Source organism: Pezoporus flaviventris, unplaced genomic scaffold (genome assembly GCF_033815535.1).
Source record: "Pezoporus flaviventris isolate CSIRO_AGI_PZ_B2104156 unplaced genomic scaffold, CSIRO_AGI_Pfla_v1 ptg000030l, whole genome shotgun sequence".
In the NCBI taxonomy this organism is placed as follows: domain Eukaryota; kingdom Metazoa; phylum Chordata; class Aves; order Psittaciformes; family Psittacidae; genus Pezoporus; species Pezoporus flaviventris.
In genome coordinates this window covers 3,077,187-3,091,925 of record NW_026892578.1, presented here as the reverse complement: position 1 = coordinate 3,091,925, position 14,739 = coordinate 3,077,187, and the positions used below count along the sequence as shown (strand labels likewise).

At 36.6% G+C, this 14,739-nt stretch overlaps 1 protein-coding gene across 1 annotated transcript in view; it reads right to left on the bottom strand.

Annotated features, from left to right (window-relative positions):
* VWA3B (von Willebrand factor A domain containing 3B) overlaps positions 1-14,739 on the bottom strand; it is a 71,481-nt gene that overhangs the window by 37,014 nt on the left and 19,728 nt on the right. Inside the window, exons 9-14 of the mRNA XM_061459727.1 lie at positions 12,830-12,946; positions 9,843-10,039; positions 9,087-9,241; positions 6,592-6,730; positions 5,053-5,184; positions 1,630-1,728 (exon numbers count right to left, since the gene is read on the bottom strand). Coding sequence (XP_061315711.1) covers positions 1,630-1,728; positions 5,053-5,184; positions 6,592-6,730; positions 9,087-9,241; positions 9,843-10,039; positions 12,830-12,946 — 839 coding nt within the window. The remainder of the gene's footprint in view (positions 1-1,629; positions 1,729-5,052; positions 5,185-6,591; positions 6,731-9,086; positions 9,242-9,842; positions 10,040-12,829; positions 12,947-14,739) is intronic.

Here is a 14,739-nt window from a genome sequence, read left to right as displayed (position 1 = left end):
AATTACTAAAGCATAGGAAATTAAACTACTACATTGGTGTTCAGTATCACTAGATGTATATTATAATATTTTTTGACATATATAACTGTTGATATATTAAGCTAAATTAGTTCAATGAAAAGTTGATTCAATACCAGGAAACAAAATAGAGGTGGAGAAAACAGGAAACCTAGTGTTCCTACTCCAAGAAAGAAATCAAAATCAGGTGAGAATATATAAGATGTACCATGTCCAAAAATGCTGAAGAATATAGTAGAAAAAAATTATTGACTCACTTCTCCAACTTTTGGAGAATTTTTTTTTCTTTTTTTCTTCCTTATCAGGGCATAAATAAAGTATTTATGCAATTTATGATACTTTCTGAATCCTATATATATTTAATATTCTTCAGTAGTTAATTTCATGTGGTCTTCAGCCCAGCTATTTGCCTAAGTAAAGTCAGGATTTTGTTGCATATTTGCTATTACAAGCAAGGTAAATTTTCAAGGGCAAATAAAGTATTTTTTAAATGCCATTCTCAGCATACAGGTTAGTTTTCACCAGGCATTACAGCTTGAAATTGGGTTTTTACAGTTTTTAGTTGGTGTTGCATAGGGTGATATAACATGAAATAGCATCATTTAAAGTTATGGTAGCAACATATTCAAAAATAAAAACATACTTTCGATTTCATTATCCACTTAAAACTAGACTTAAAGCAGTACCAGACTGCTGCTACTCCAGAATTGCACCTACATAAGATCAAATTTGACTCAGTAGGAAAAAACTGGAATCATACAGAGACCTAATGGAACAATAGTATAGATTGGATATTAGGAAAAACTTCTTCACAGAGAGGGTGGTCAGGCATTGGAACAGGCTGCCCAGGGAAGTGGTGGAATCACTGTCTCTAGAAGTGTTCAAAAACCATGCTGATGGGGTCCTCAGTGACATGGTTTAGTGGTGGTCTTGGAAGTCCTGGCATAACAGTTGGACTTGATGATCTTAAAGGTCTTTTCCAACCTAGTTGATTCTATGATTCTATGATAATATTAATGATAACACCTTTATATGAGAAAAAAAAATAAAATAGGTCCTTCTCAAAAATGGCATAGCCTTTGTGCAAGTTCTGCAACACAATGTAAGAAGGTGCCTACTTATATATTTAATGTGTTCTTTGAGGGAAAATGTTGAACATAAACTAGTGTGGGGGGATGATAGCAATAATTTTCTGTTTAGGGATGCAAGATTACAGCTTTTTAATATTTAAATCCAGCCATATCATGGACCGTCATTATTTTTTTTTTTTTAATTCATGATATATTTGTACTAAGTTACAGAGACATTTTATTTAACACAAATTCTAATCTTGATAGTAACATATCCATTTCATTTAATCCATTACCAGATCCTTAAAACAACTCATGAGAAACATCATGAGTTATCATGCACTAAAGACTGGACTGTGCACGGAGAGTTCTAATCAAAACCCCTTCACCAACAGTACATTTCTCAGATAACATTTTTCAATATTATGACCACATCTGACAGATTCCAAGAGACTCAGCTCTGCAGGTATGATATTCATCTCATACTTCAGCCTTCTGACACCACAATACTGCATTTTCTCTTTTCCAACTTCAGAAATACCTGATCAGGTCTCCCATCAGTCAAGAGATAAATTGCCTGCGTGTCAGTATCAGCCAGAGCAATCTGGAGAGCTTTGAGTGTATTTGTGGAACCTCCAACCTAAGAAACCAAAAAGAAAAAATAAAGAGACAGCTATAAATACTAACAGTTCTTTGTTCTTAAATTCATAATGACAGTGTACTGATTTAAAGGATATTACAGAAACAAAATCAGTAATAAAATGGTGAAAATATTTGTCATCTAGCTAGAAAAATCAAAGCTAGTGTCAAAGTAGCATGAATTGGTATCAAATTGGTATTCAGTGCTTATGCAAAGACACAAGCAAAATGTTGGCAACAGAAATATGAGCTGTAAAAGCAGAAGCAATCACTGAAAGACTATAAACAGGTAGGAAGATTTAAAATGAAGATACATTGTATTATATTTTCCCACTAAAGCTACTGATTGCCAACTCAACACACTCCCTTGGAAATACGTATTTTACTTAACCAAATAATTCAAAAGCTCCACAAAAGAGTTGCACAAGTTTATTTCTCAAAAATACATAAAGGACTTGCTGGTTTTCTGAGCAACATTTTTTCCAAACTATCATCTCCCATCTACACCCTTGGCACACCAATGTAGACATCATTTATTATTTAGCATGGAAGTTAGCTATAAGCACAAAACATATCCAGTAAAGCAGTACTGTGCCCCTAAAAATTCCAATTTGAGCAATACTAGCATTTTCCTTGTGTCATTTGCATATGTAGTAATCATGGTGTGTCTTTTTTCTTTTATACTAAATGCAACTCTAAACTCACAGAAATTCATTTATGGCTTACAGGAACCTATAAACTACATTCTGCGTCTTCAGATTTCCTTTTAAACATTTAGTGTACAAAACCTTCCATATTTAAGGGAAAGATAAGGTTTTATCAGTATGGAAAAGTGTTTCATCATGTGTTAGTCTTAATCTTTTAATGGAGCCAATGTAAAAATCCGTGAAAAGATATAAGCTAGTATAACACTTGAGTACCACTCTGGAGGGCAGTGAGTAATGTAAGTGAGGAGAGACTCAGGATCCACTTATATAATCCATTACAGAAGATAAATACAAATCCTTAACATTGACCCATACATGCAAAAACATGTTAATAGATATCATTCTTTACTGCAAGGGTGGTGAGGCACTGGAACAGGTTACCCAGAGAAGCTGTGGGTGCCCCATCCCTGGCAGTGTTCAAGGCCAGGTTAGACGGGGCTTTGAGCAACCTGGCTTTGAGCTATCTGGTCTAAGTGGAAGGTGTCCCTGTCCATGGCAGGGGGGCTGGTTCTAGATGATCTTTAAGGTCTCTTCCAACCCAAATCATTCTACGATTCTATGACTGTTTCTTCAGTCTTATTTACTGTGTTAAAACTTCTTCTAATCCTTCCATCCAGCAAACAGTTATATTAGAAAGGGCAAAGTAAGTAAATCAGGTGAAATGTAATAGGAAGTACACTCTGAGACTAACTCTGTATGGCTGCGTAAGAGTGTATGGACCAGGAAACAAGATAGCACAGACACTTCATAATCTTATCTTGTAATTCACAAACAATCCTTACCAGTACCTACTCATAAGAAATAACTAGCCTGAGCCACTTTACCTGTGTTAAATATGTCTATTATTCCCAATATTTTTGTAAGCTTTATAAAGTTTTATATACACATCACTCATTATTATGTGTAAAATAGCCATCCTGGGTTTTCTCAATAATGGCACACAATTTTGATCTGACTTGAAACAAAACAACTTCTTCCACTATATTATGGGAACGTACTGTGGATGATAATCTAAAGGAAATAACTATGTACCTTACAGTAAAAGCTATTAATTTTAATTTCTCAGTTGCTACTACTACATATGAACACTGGTTTTATCAGTGTTTAAACAAAGTTGACATGCTTCAACTAGGTGGCATAATCACCCCAAAAATTTTAAATGTTGTCATCTCTGAAGGATTTATAAGGAACAGTTTGTTACTGTTTCCAGCTCAGCTTCCTTATCCAACACCCTGGGACCAAAGTGTATAAAATCAGATCAAAGGATCTACTCTGATTAATATTCCAGAGCAATCTTCTGTTCATTTCAACTTCACTGTAAAGGCAGCTTTCTGATCTCAGACTTATGCTTGCACTGCCTTAAACAGACTAAAAGGTCAGCAGCAGATGTCAGGCTTGAAAAAAGAGACTGTTCTTGTACCATTCCTTGTACCATTTCAGATATCTGGATCTGAACTTAGAAGGAAACTTATAATCAACAATTCACAACTTCATGAATAATGATGAAAAAGGCCATTCCCAAATACATATACAAGACGGTATCGAATTATAGTAGTTCAAAGTATTATTGAATTTGCATGATGCTGAACCACATATATGGTTTAAACAGAGCCAACTTTTTGACTCTCAAGGAAGACAGTAAAATCAAGTTTACTAACCTCAGTTATAAGTAGTCACCAACCACTCAGTGAGGCCATACTAATAATTTCTTTTGTCCATGTATTTGTCTATTTTCTGAGAATATCAAGTTATTTATCTTGCTTTGTAGTCTCAGAGGCATTATGTAGCTTCCCCAATTCCCTCATCCCCAGGAATTTCATTAAGTCTAAGGAAGAGCTGTCATAATGTTCTTTTATTATATAAATAATAAATTTATTCTTATATTTTTATTATATAAATGTAGTTTTCTGTGTTAGAAAACACAGTATAGCATATATCTGCTGTGTTGTATTACTGATTTTCAGTCCTGTACTCATAACATTGCTGTCCACATTTGACATATTAACTGGTCCTAAAGCTGCGGATGGTTATGATCTGGTACCTGTCTGTGGCTGATCACAAGCATTTCTGTTTCAGGGAAAAATCCTCAGATTTTGGCCACTGTCAGAGAAAGAATATTGGGTAGGTAGACAGATACTTGGTCTGAGTATGGATGTTCTCATGTTCCTATGAAGGCTGAAGTCAGCTATCTATGCACCAAACAAGAGCAAAAATGCTCCTCCAGCTCACTGGAAGCAATTTCCTGTATCACCTCTGAGCTGCAAGTCTGCCAGCCACAGCCCTCATCTGTGCAGCAGCCCTGCAGAAGGAGTGACAAATTCAGACACAGGGTCTGAGCACTGTCATGGTTCCTACAGAAATCATATAGGCCAGTGTCTGCATTGTGCCTACTAAACATAGCAGGCTGCAAGTTGAATTAATATGATCTTATAAACAAGTCCACTGTTAAAGGATTTTTATACCTGACAGTACTCAGATATACTAAAGTCATCATCATCTATATTTTCAGCTTACTCAAGTCAAATACTTAGTCCAAAAATACCCCAGCCATACTGAAAGAGAAGACACAACTATAACTTTGTACAAACACACTTTGTGATAATTAGTTGCCATGTTACCTTAAGCCCTTTTATCCAAAGCCAGGCATCTCGCAAATTTTCCTCATTAACTTCAGCAAGTTTCTCTTGCCATGCCAATGCTTGGGCACTAAACTTCACGAAGTTAAATCTCTTTTTGTGTCTCAGTTGTTCCTGCAAAATATAGCACTTGAAATTTACTCAGTCTTAAAGAATACTTGCATCCTAAAATACTGCCTAATAGGAGTTATTTTAATTAATATACAGTTGATTATATGGTTACAATAAATTATGATAATATTCAGTTATGGTGTAGAGAGACATATTATAGAGAGACAATTATTGCCTGGAATTATTAAGATTACTTGAACTTCCCAATATAAGCCTCCATTGACTCATACTTCTCAAACTACTTGAATAGCAAATGTCTAGGAGGGCAAGAAAGAGAGAAACGAAACTGGGTGTGAGAAATGATTAAGAAAGTGGTGTATGAAAGAGATTATTACTGCTTACCAAAGGAAACCGAAATCAGAAACAAAGTAAGATCATTTAGAGAGGGAGAATGAGAATCAAAAGTAGAGCACTGGCAAGGGGAACTAGGACAGCAGGAGAGAATTAAGCTAAGAATTTGCTGAAGTTGCTTTTGGACCAAAGTTATAAGGAGGGGAAGATTTATGCAAGCTAACACAAACTTTCAGAGCCTGGAATCTTTGCCTCCCTTTCATCTCCATTTTTGTGCAGCTGACTGTGAAACTTCCTGGCACAGAATCTAATAATTTTCTAGCGCTAGTGATCTGCCTTTAGGACCACCTCGTACTATGTCCTAGCAGTTGTGCACTTAGCTCAAAAACCTCCCTGTTATAAATTTTCTAGCCCTACTAATGATTCCCATGAATGCCAGACTGATAGAATTTTTGTCAGTTACACCCCTGAAGTAAAAAAAAAAAAAAAAAAGTAAAAAAAAAAGTTCAGATTAAACAGTGCCTGCTTCTGTCAAATATTAATGTAAGCTTAGGTAACATCACTGTAGATTTCTAAAACTAGGTGAAACAAACTATCTCTTAGGTGTGTCTCCCAGTACTCACGGCTTTTGAGGTACTTGTGCACTTTGTAATGTTCTGAGTCACTGCAAGATGCAAGCAAGTTCAAAATGTTCTACACCCTTTATTGTAAAAGTATGAAGGTGAGTCTAGAATAGATGTGACAAATCACAACATGCCAGTGGAATCAGATGACGCTGCTTAAAAATACAAATAAAAATGCCAGAAGGTGTTTCATTGCATAGCTTTTTTGGCTGGAGTTGTGGTTGGCTTGAGGTTTTTTTAGGAGGGAGGTGATTCGAGGGAAATAAGAACTACTAAAGCCTTCTTTTCTCCAGATTTTTTCAAATGTTTGTACAAAAGAGGGAAAAATATAAATTTTTAACTGAAAAAAAGTGATCACATCAAGAAAGCTAAAAATATTTTTATAAAGCCGTAATTTTTTTTTTTTTTTTTTTAAATATTAGAGTGACAACCATCCAGGAAAGATCAGCCTACTCTAAAATGCTCCTCAGTCTTCAGAATCATCACTTTATCATACCTGTATGAGCTGAAATATTTTCTCCTTCACCAGTGGCAACTTGTCTTTCATAGACTGGGATGTATCAATGAGAATATAGACATCATCTTCAAACACATTCCCAAAGAGCCCTCTGCTTCCTTGTTGAAGCCACTTAATCCTCGGGAAGAAAAAAAAAATCAAACCTGGTCTGTAAGATTTTTATAGCTTTGCTCATTAGAATCTAACAGGAAGGATCTTTTTACCACTCCTTTACTTCTTATTCTCTTTCCAGAAGCACCTGCTACTAGTCACTGTCAGAAGCTGTATATTAGGCTTGATAAACCAATCACTACATAACAACACAAGGCATTTTTAGTTTCTAATTTCTGTAGGACTCTAGAAACAGACAAAACAGACAAAGCAATACAGCATCTTTATAAAGCCAACTATTGGGTACTTTGAGCTGGGAAATTCCATGTGGAAGTAACTGTTAACTATTGCCCCTGTAACTGTTCTCCAGCATGAACTCAAGAAATCATTTAAGCATAGGCTAATCCACCTCCCTTTTCAGGAAACCACTTGAGAATCTATTCTGCAAGGAACTTAAGCGCTTTGAAGAGTCTTAATATAATATAGATGCTTCAATGTTTTGCTGGCCTTGAGCCTTAAATACAGACTTCGTTTTACATTTTAAATAGGATTGAAGCATACCTGCCAGTTAAATACCTGCATACATACTGCTGTGTACAAGAACATTTCCTTAGTAATAGCTGCATCAGGTCCAAATCTAATTTCCCTTGAGAGTCATAAACTACTTGTCTACTCTGAAACAGAGACATTTAACAGACGGAATAAAATGGGCCTAGGAAAAAAATGATGTCATGGAAACTTAGAAGATCCTATTACATTTGCTACTGAGAGCTATTTTGCCATCAGTTATTTTCCCCAAAGTGTTTGATGAGGTCAACCAACACTTTTTAACAATTAGATGAACCATTCAAAACAGCAAATCCATAAACTTGGCTTGGACTTCAAAGCTACGTACTCATCAAAACCCCTCACCTCAAATTTTTCTGTCACAGCATGTTATTACTAGCTTGAATACAGCAAGATGAAGATAAACTGAAAGGAATAACAAAACTCTCTCTGACCTCGATAGATGTAATCAAGCTGTTATACTTTTGGTAGAGAAGCAGCAATAAAATAAAAATTCTCATCCCGCTTTTTTCAGCAAGACTTCTCACTGTCCTAATGTGAGACATTAGGACAATGACTCAGTGATTTCAGTGATACCTCTTATTAGCCACAGGAGTTGTGGCTGCCCCATCCCTGGCAGTGTACAAGGCCAGGTTGGATGGGCTTTGAGCAACCTGATCTACGGGAAGGCATCCCTGCCCATGGCAAGGGAGTTGGAACTAGATGGTCTTTAAGGTCCCTTCCAAACCAAACCATTCCATGATTCTAATATACAAAACAGAGGACAACATTTATTCTTTCTCTCAGTTCTACAGTATCCATTTTTGAAGTTTCCTTCTTCTCCTAATGTAGGTATAAAAGCCAATTTACTTGAGGGCATCTTTAGGCCAGATGCATCACACCCTCAGACTGCATATTTTTTGGTAGATGTCCTACAAAATCTAAGAGTGTATCTATATGGCTGCAGAAAAGTAAACTAGGGAGATAGCTTGGGCACTGAACTTCTGATCTTATGCCTTATTAGCTCATGCCTTGACTCTGATAAAGGCTGTTCAAACTTGTCTTCAACACAAAATTGCAAAAGGGACAGGTAACCATTATCGGTATGGGCACAAGCCAAGCTGTGCCACCTGGTGTCAGAGGTATCACAAGGATGTACACAGGATGAATCTTTACAAGGCTGCATGGAGACCTCATAGCAGTGTTCCAGTATGTGAAGGGGGCTTATAGGGATGCTGGGGAGGGACTCTTCATTAGGGACTATACTGATAGGACAAGGGGTAACGGGTTAAAACTTAAACAGGGGAAGTTTAGATTGGATATGAGGAAATTCTTCCCTGTTAGGGTGGTGAGGCACTGGAATAGGTTGCCCAAGGAGGTTGTGAATGCTCCATCCCTGGCAGTGTTCAAGACCAGGCTGGACAAGGCCTTGGGTGATATGGTTTAGCGTGAGGTGTCCCTGCCCATGGCAGGGGGGTTGGAACTTGATGATCTTAAGGTCCTTTCCAACCCTAACTATTCTATGATTCTATGATGATTCCAGAAGATCTCTGCCACCTTATGTCCTCATGCTTTTTGGCACTTTTAGCAGTATTTTAATAATGTGCAAACTGACTCACATTTGTGTTCCAGAAGAACAAAAGATAAAACTGTTCATCAGTTTTCTCACATGGCTACTAAGAAATCCTACACACAAGATTCTGATCTAAAATAGATTTCTGGCTTAGTACTGGCAGTTTACCAACAACTTAAGCTTCATATGACAGTAAATGTCAAACATTTCAACACCAACATAAAAAAAAATAATACAAACTGATTTTACATGACAGAACACTAACCTTCCTTCCACTTGTCTGAGAGCTGTCCTCATTTTCTCTTCATACTGCTTATACTTTTCTGTACTAACATATAGGTGAACCATAGATCCATCTTTCCAGAAGGTATGTACAAATCTGTTGCAGTATTTTGCATGAATTACCTTCCTCTTTGTCTCCTACAGCCAAGAAAAACATGGTTTATGTTCCAAAACACCTTATTTTGCAGTAATAACCAGTGAACAAACTTCAAAGGCACATGCTTGTTGCACATGAACAGGTGAAGATAGAGACAGGGTGGCAAAAGCCAGTAGAAACTGGTTTTATTCCTGTAGCTAGCAAGAACAGATGCTTACCAGACAGTGTAATGATAAATCTTGAGAAAAACAGAGCACAAATTAATCCAAATTTGTTTAAAGACTTGCAAATACTGGAGCAGCTGAGACCAACACTTCTAAGGAAAAATAAAGATGACAAGCTTTGACCTACCCCACACAAATGCATAGCAAAACAAGGCATTGCTTAACCCAGTTCTGATTCTTTGCAAACTGTATGTGGACCAGGAAAGACTCCTTGAAACAGCAATTTTCAAAGGGCCCTTTGACACAATCTTATTTATGAACACCTTTGTCCCAGCCTACTAATAAGCTGATTTTAACAAAACCTACAAAACAACAGACCATACACTTAATTATAAATTCATCTATTAGTCAAATTTACAAGCTTTAAAAGAACAACCAAGCAACTCACAGGACATGAGGGAAAATTAACAATACCCACAGCATCAGTTTGTGAAGACTCATCTTCTGGTTTAGTTTTTATGTCAACAATCCCATCTGCATGGCGAAAAGTACTATCAGCAAGTGCATCATACAGTGTGAGCTTCTGAGCTTTTAAGCCATATTTCTGCAACCACTTCTCAGAAGTCAAATACTTGTCAGATGTATGCTTTTGTAATGGATGATCACCTTTGGTTGCTAATAAAGAAAATAAACCAAACAAAATCTCCTGTATAATACAGTTCATTTTGGATAAGCTATTTTCAAAAACAGACTATGATACCGGAGTCAAAATTTCCAAACTTGTCCTGCTTGCACTGACAGTATTGGAGTGAGTGGACATTTCTGACTGCTTTTTAATATTCTCTATTTTGGTAGCTGGCCTTTTCCTTATCAGACAATTCTTTGCAACAAATTCCTTTGTAACTGGAACAAACCCATCAGAAGAGAGAGAATAAAGAAGACAAATAGCTACAAGATCAACATATAAAAGGAATATTCTTAGCAGTATGAAGGTTGGCTTAACCTTCATACTAGTTGAATTACAAAATGCCAGAAAGGATTCCTTTATAACATATCTAACTTCAAGGAGAATCATTTGAGAAAATGAAGCAACAGAAGACAAAATTGAAAATGCAGTCAAGAATATTGGTTAACATTGCCATTGGTCTTTTTCAGAGAAGACCATTTAATGTAAAAAGCAAAGTACAATGTCTTTGGAAGAGATTTTATTGTGTTTCTCTGCAATACTGCCTTTTTATAGGCTGAGTATTGCACCATGTATCCCAAGCCACAAATCACTTGTGTGCCATCCTAACTCATTTTCGGTAGCTTTACACACTCCTTCTAGCATTTTTAATTTATACTGAAGGAAACAGGGTATTCTTTTTGTCTGATCTGGTATGACAGTTCTTATGTTACCTTTTTATATCATTTATGTCTTAGAAATTTTCTAGGGACCATCTTAAGGTTGGGCACTGCATATCTCTAGATACTGGCAACAGGATAGAGGGTTCTGCAGTCACTTGTCACTAGCTCAATAAACCACACCTAAACCAAATGTCCCAGCAGTGGATCCCATAGCAGGGTGAATTTATTTTGTCACACTCCAACTTTGGTGAACCTAGGTGGTATAAATATCTACTTTACTAACATACAGCTACAGTGACAACAGTATTGAGATCCTAAGCCTGTAAACAAACTTATGGAGACATCTACTGACTTAACAGAAACGCAGATGAGCCAGCATCAGGGGAGGTGTAGGGTCAGACCTGTTCATGTGGAAACATTTTTGATTGCTTGTGGTCCTTAGAACAGCCAGTGTGGCAAGTATCACAAATGCATTCATATAATTTTAAAAAGAAAATTGTTGTTTTCCTTCTTCCACATGCTTTATGGAAAAAACACATTTCAGTTAACTAGTGCATTTTCTGGAGAGTCAGCAGATAAAAGTATCTCTTTTTTTCTGTTTCTTCTCCTGTAGAACATTGCAATATTCAGAACAAACTACATTTTGAAGCAGAATGTTTCAAATAGATCAGGAAGGCAAAAGCAGGAAGAAATGCAGACAGACAGAAAGACTGCAGCTATTTGGATCAATGGGAAACAGTCAAACAATGCTGAAAAACTGATAAAATAAATCACACTGTAAGTTCATTTATTTTAATTTATTTATGAAGTGATTGTGTATGAAGGCAAACACTAAAAGAACATTAAAGCTGTGTGGTCAGGAATATATAAATAAATGCTGAAATTAGGGCTGCCCTTGCAGCTTTATTGTGGCCTTTTTGTTCATATGCATTATGGTATAGCTGTTTAACTTCATACGGGAAGTCCTGCTCATTCAGAAGATGCTATTACCAGTATAAAGAACTGTATTATGCCTTCACAGTTGAAAAAAAATCAAGCTTAAGTCCTGTAGAGTTATGTTACTGACAGATGTTCAAACACAGCGCAGAAAAAGTTCCCAACTATGAATCTTAAACATCACCACCGCAGTCACACAACTCAACACACTGATGAGAGTTCAAGTGACTGACAAACTGACTGTACAAAGCGTTTCTCAGCAGGTGATCCAGAAAAGGGTGTCTGGCCCCAGCCTCCACCTAGCTAAAGCAAAAGCAATTGCACTGCACAAACAATACTGGAGCTACACAAGATCACTGATGCCTTGTGCTATTTCAACCTGAGTCTTGTATCAACTTATGAAAAAACATCACCAGATAGCATGTAAATATGTTAAAAACAGGAACTAATGCAGAATACAGGTACCAACAATCAAAGCTATAATCCTGAAGATCCACCCCCTGAGTTGCAGTCCAACACTTGAAGCTGCCTAGAATCTACAGGTTCTTGAGTTTTCAGTATTTAAGTCTTGTCAGCGTGATAGTTCTGTTCCAGAGCATGCCCAGAGCACCTCCATCTTAGCAAGGCTGAGCTTCTCACCATCCCCTGTTTAAGCCTTCCAGAGATTCAGAAACCAGATATGTTGCTTCTGTCTCCAGTAGGGCTCAATCCAATCAGTATGCACAGAACAAACAGATCATGTTCTAGGCCAAACATAATGGGAACTATTAGTTTAATGAACAAATGTGGGGTTTTCTCCATGTTTCTTAAAAGAAAAGTTGTCAGAGCACTCATCCAGAATCTGTTTCAGTCCTCTACCTTTGACTATAAGAATTCAAATCCACACTTCTTCCCTTTTAGGGAGTTTCAATATTTTGAAATCTAGGCAATTTCTAAACATAATCACTGGTGAACTAAAAATGGTGTGTTTAGGTTGAGCCGTTAAAGTTCAGCAGGTTTAAACAGATTTGCAATGGAAAGTTTTCAGCAACCCTAAGTTTAGATGCCAAGTGTAAGTGCTACCTCTACATAGGTATTTCTGAGAAAATCATCCCCAAATTGACATGTAATCAAAACTGCCTACAAATAAAATACCAATCATTAATATAACAGCAACTGTCTGGAAAGAAACATAAATGATACCATCTTGAGAAGCAGACTGGTCAGATTCTGATAAAATTTTCTGAATTTGTCTCACTGTACTCTTGGCTTCCTCTAATTCCTTCCAGATCAAAAAGACATCTTCACGGACACCAGCTACTGCAAAAGAAATCATAAATAGAACTTGATATTTTGACACAATTTCTGCTTTTTATAATTCCTCAATTACCACAAAGTCATTGGTCAGATGTTCCCATATGACCTTGTTTTCTTGGTCACTGCTAGACCTCAAATGCTCTTCTTCGACATACTTCAAAAGGGGGCTCAAAGCCCGCAACAGGATATGAGAGGTGCTTAGCCTGGTTGAAGTAACCTCCAGACCTGGCCACAGATTGTTCCCACAATGGAAGCAAATCCCTTTTAACACTCTCAGATAATAATAAGCTAACTCCGCAAAGAAATTAAAATTGAGGCACCATGTATACCTAAGTAGTATGGACAGTATTAAAAGATGTGTTAAATTAGGTTAGCCTTAGAGTTTAATTTGCAGTAGAGCAGGATACATAAAAACTGTGTGTATTATTGCAGTAAAAATAAAAAATAAACTGAATAATGAGCTATCCTAACAGCAAACACAGACTACAACCCTTTGCAGGTTACAACGCATTATGAATTGCATATAAACATACTGAACAAGGAAACTGTATCTTATCGTGTAGTAGTTTGATTAATATATGGTGGTGGTTCACTGTATAAAAGATATGACATGCAAACTTGTCTACTAAAATAGGCCATCAGTAAACAAACAAACCTGATCACTCTGTTCTTTGATAAACTTCCCTGAAAGAATCATATGAAAACTCTACAAAATAACAACTCAGTTTTAATTCTGAAATGCTTTTAGTTTCCAAGAAATATTCTGAAATGTGTTATTGTACACTGCCATCTCCTGGGACCTTCCTGCATTTCAAAACCATCTGTTTCAGCCATTGGACAAAGATCAACAGCTCTTAAATCAAGAAAAAAAAAAAAAGCTTTAGTAAAGAGGATCATTCCACAACATAAAATACAAAAGGGAGAAAAAACCTCAGTCTGTTCTCATTACTTTTAAAGTTCAAGAAAAGTATTCTGTTCAAATACTTCAGAAGGAAGTCAACTTTTCTTCTACAAACGAGCTTTCCCAGAAATACAAAACATACAAAATCTGAGCATTGGCAAAATTCCAGCAAGTAGGGAGCTAGAGAATTTCTGATGAGTAGTCAGCCATTGAATATACGCGTGTATATATATATATATACACCTGTTGTCACAGTTAAAACCACAAAAGATATGCATTCACATCATACATGCACATATGTCCAAATTTAAGACTGCTAAGGATGCAATTCCAGTGAAGCTGTCTCTCACTAAATCCAAATATCCTCCATAAGCTATCAAATGCTGGGATCCAGATTTAATTCTATGAATGTTTTTAATGTTACATTTGAAAATACTGAAAGAACTATGAATATTTCAACTACCTTTAGAACAATACTGATGTTATTATTGTGTTGCTTCATTTCCCCTTAAATTGATGTTATGGACTCATCAAATTTACACAATTACTGTTGCAAGGTATGTGTATTTAATTGGTATCACAGAAAAAGGGGTTTTTCCCTCATTTATGCTGCAGCACTATAAAGTAAATTTGCATGCACTTTCAAAGCAAGCATGTTTGATGACACTATAGAGGAAAAATGCAGGCATCAACAACTGCACATTGTGAAGTTCAAGCTGCTTAGAAAACCTTTTAGCTGACAACAGTTTTCCCTGGATTCAACAGGGAGAGCAGGCTGCAAACAGTGACATCTGTAGTGACAACTTTCTTCACACAGGAGGCTCACCTCAGCCTTCACCTCAGCCTCTTTTCCTCTCCAGCTAAAGAGCAGTGGGAAGGAAAAGATACACATTTT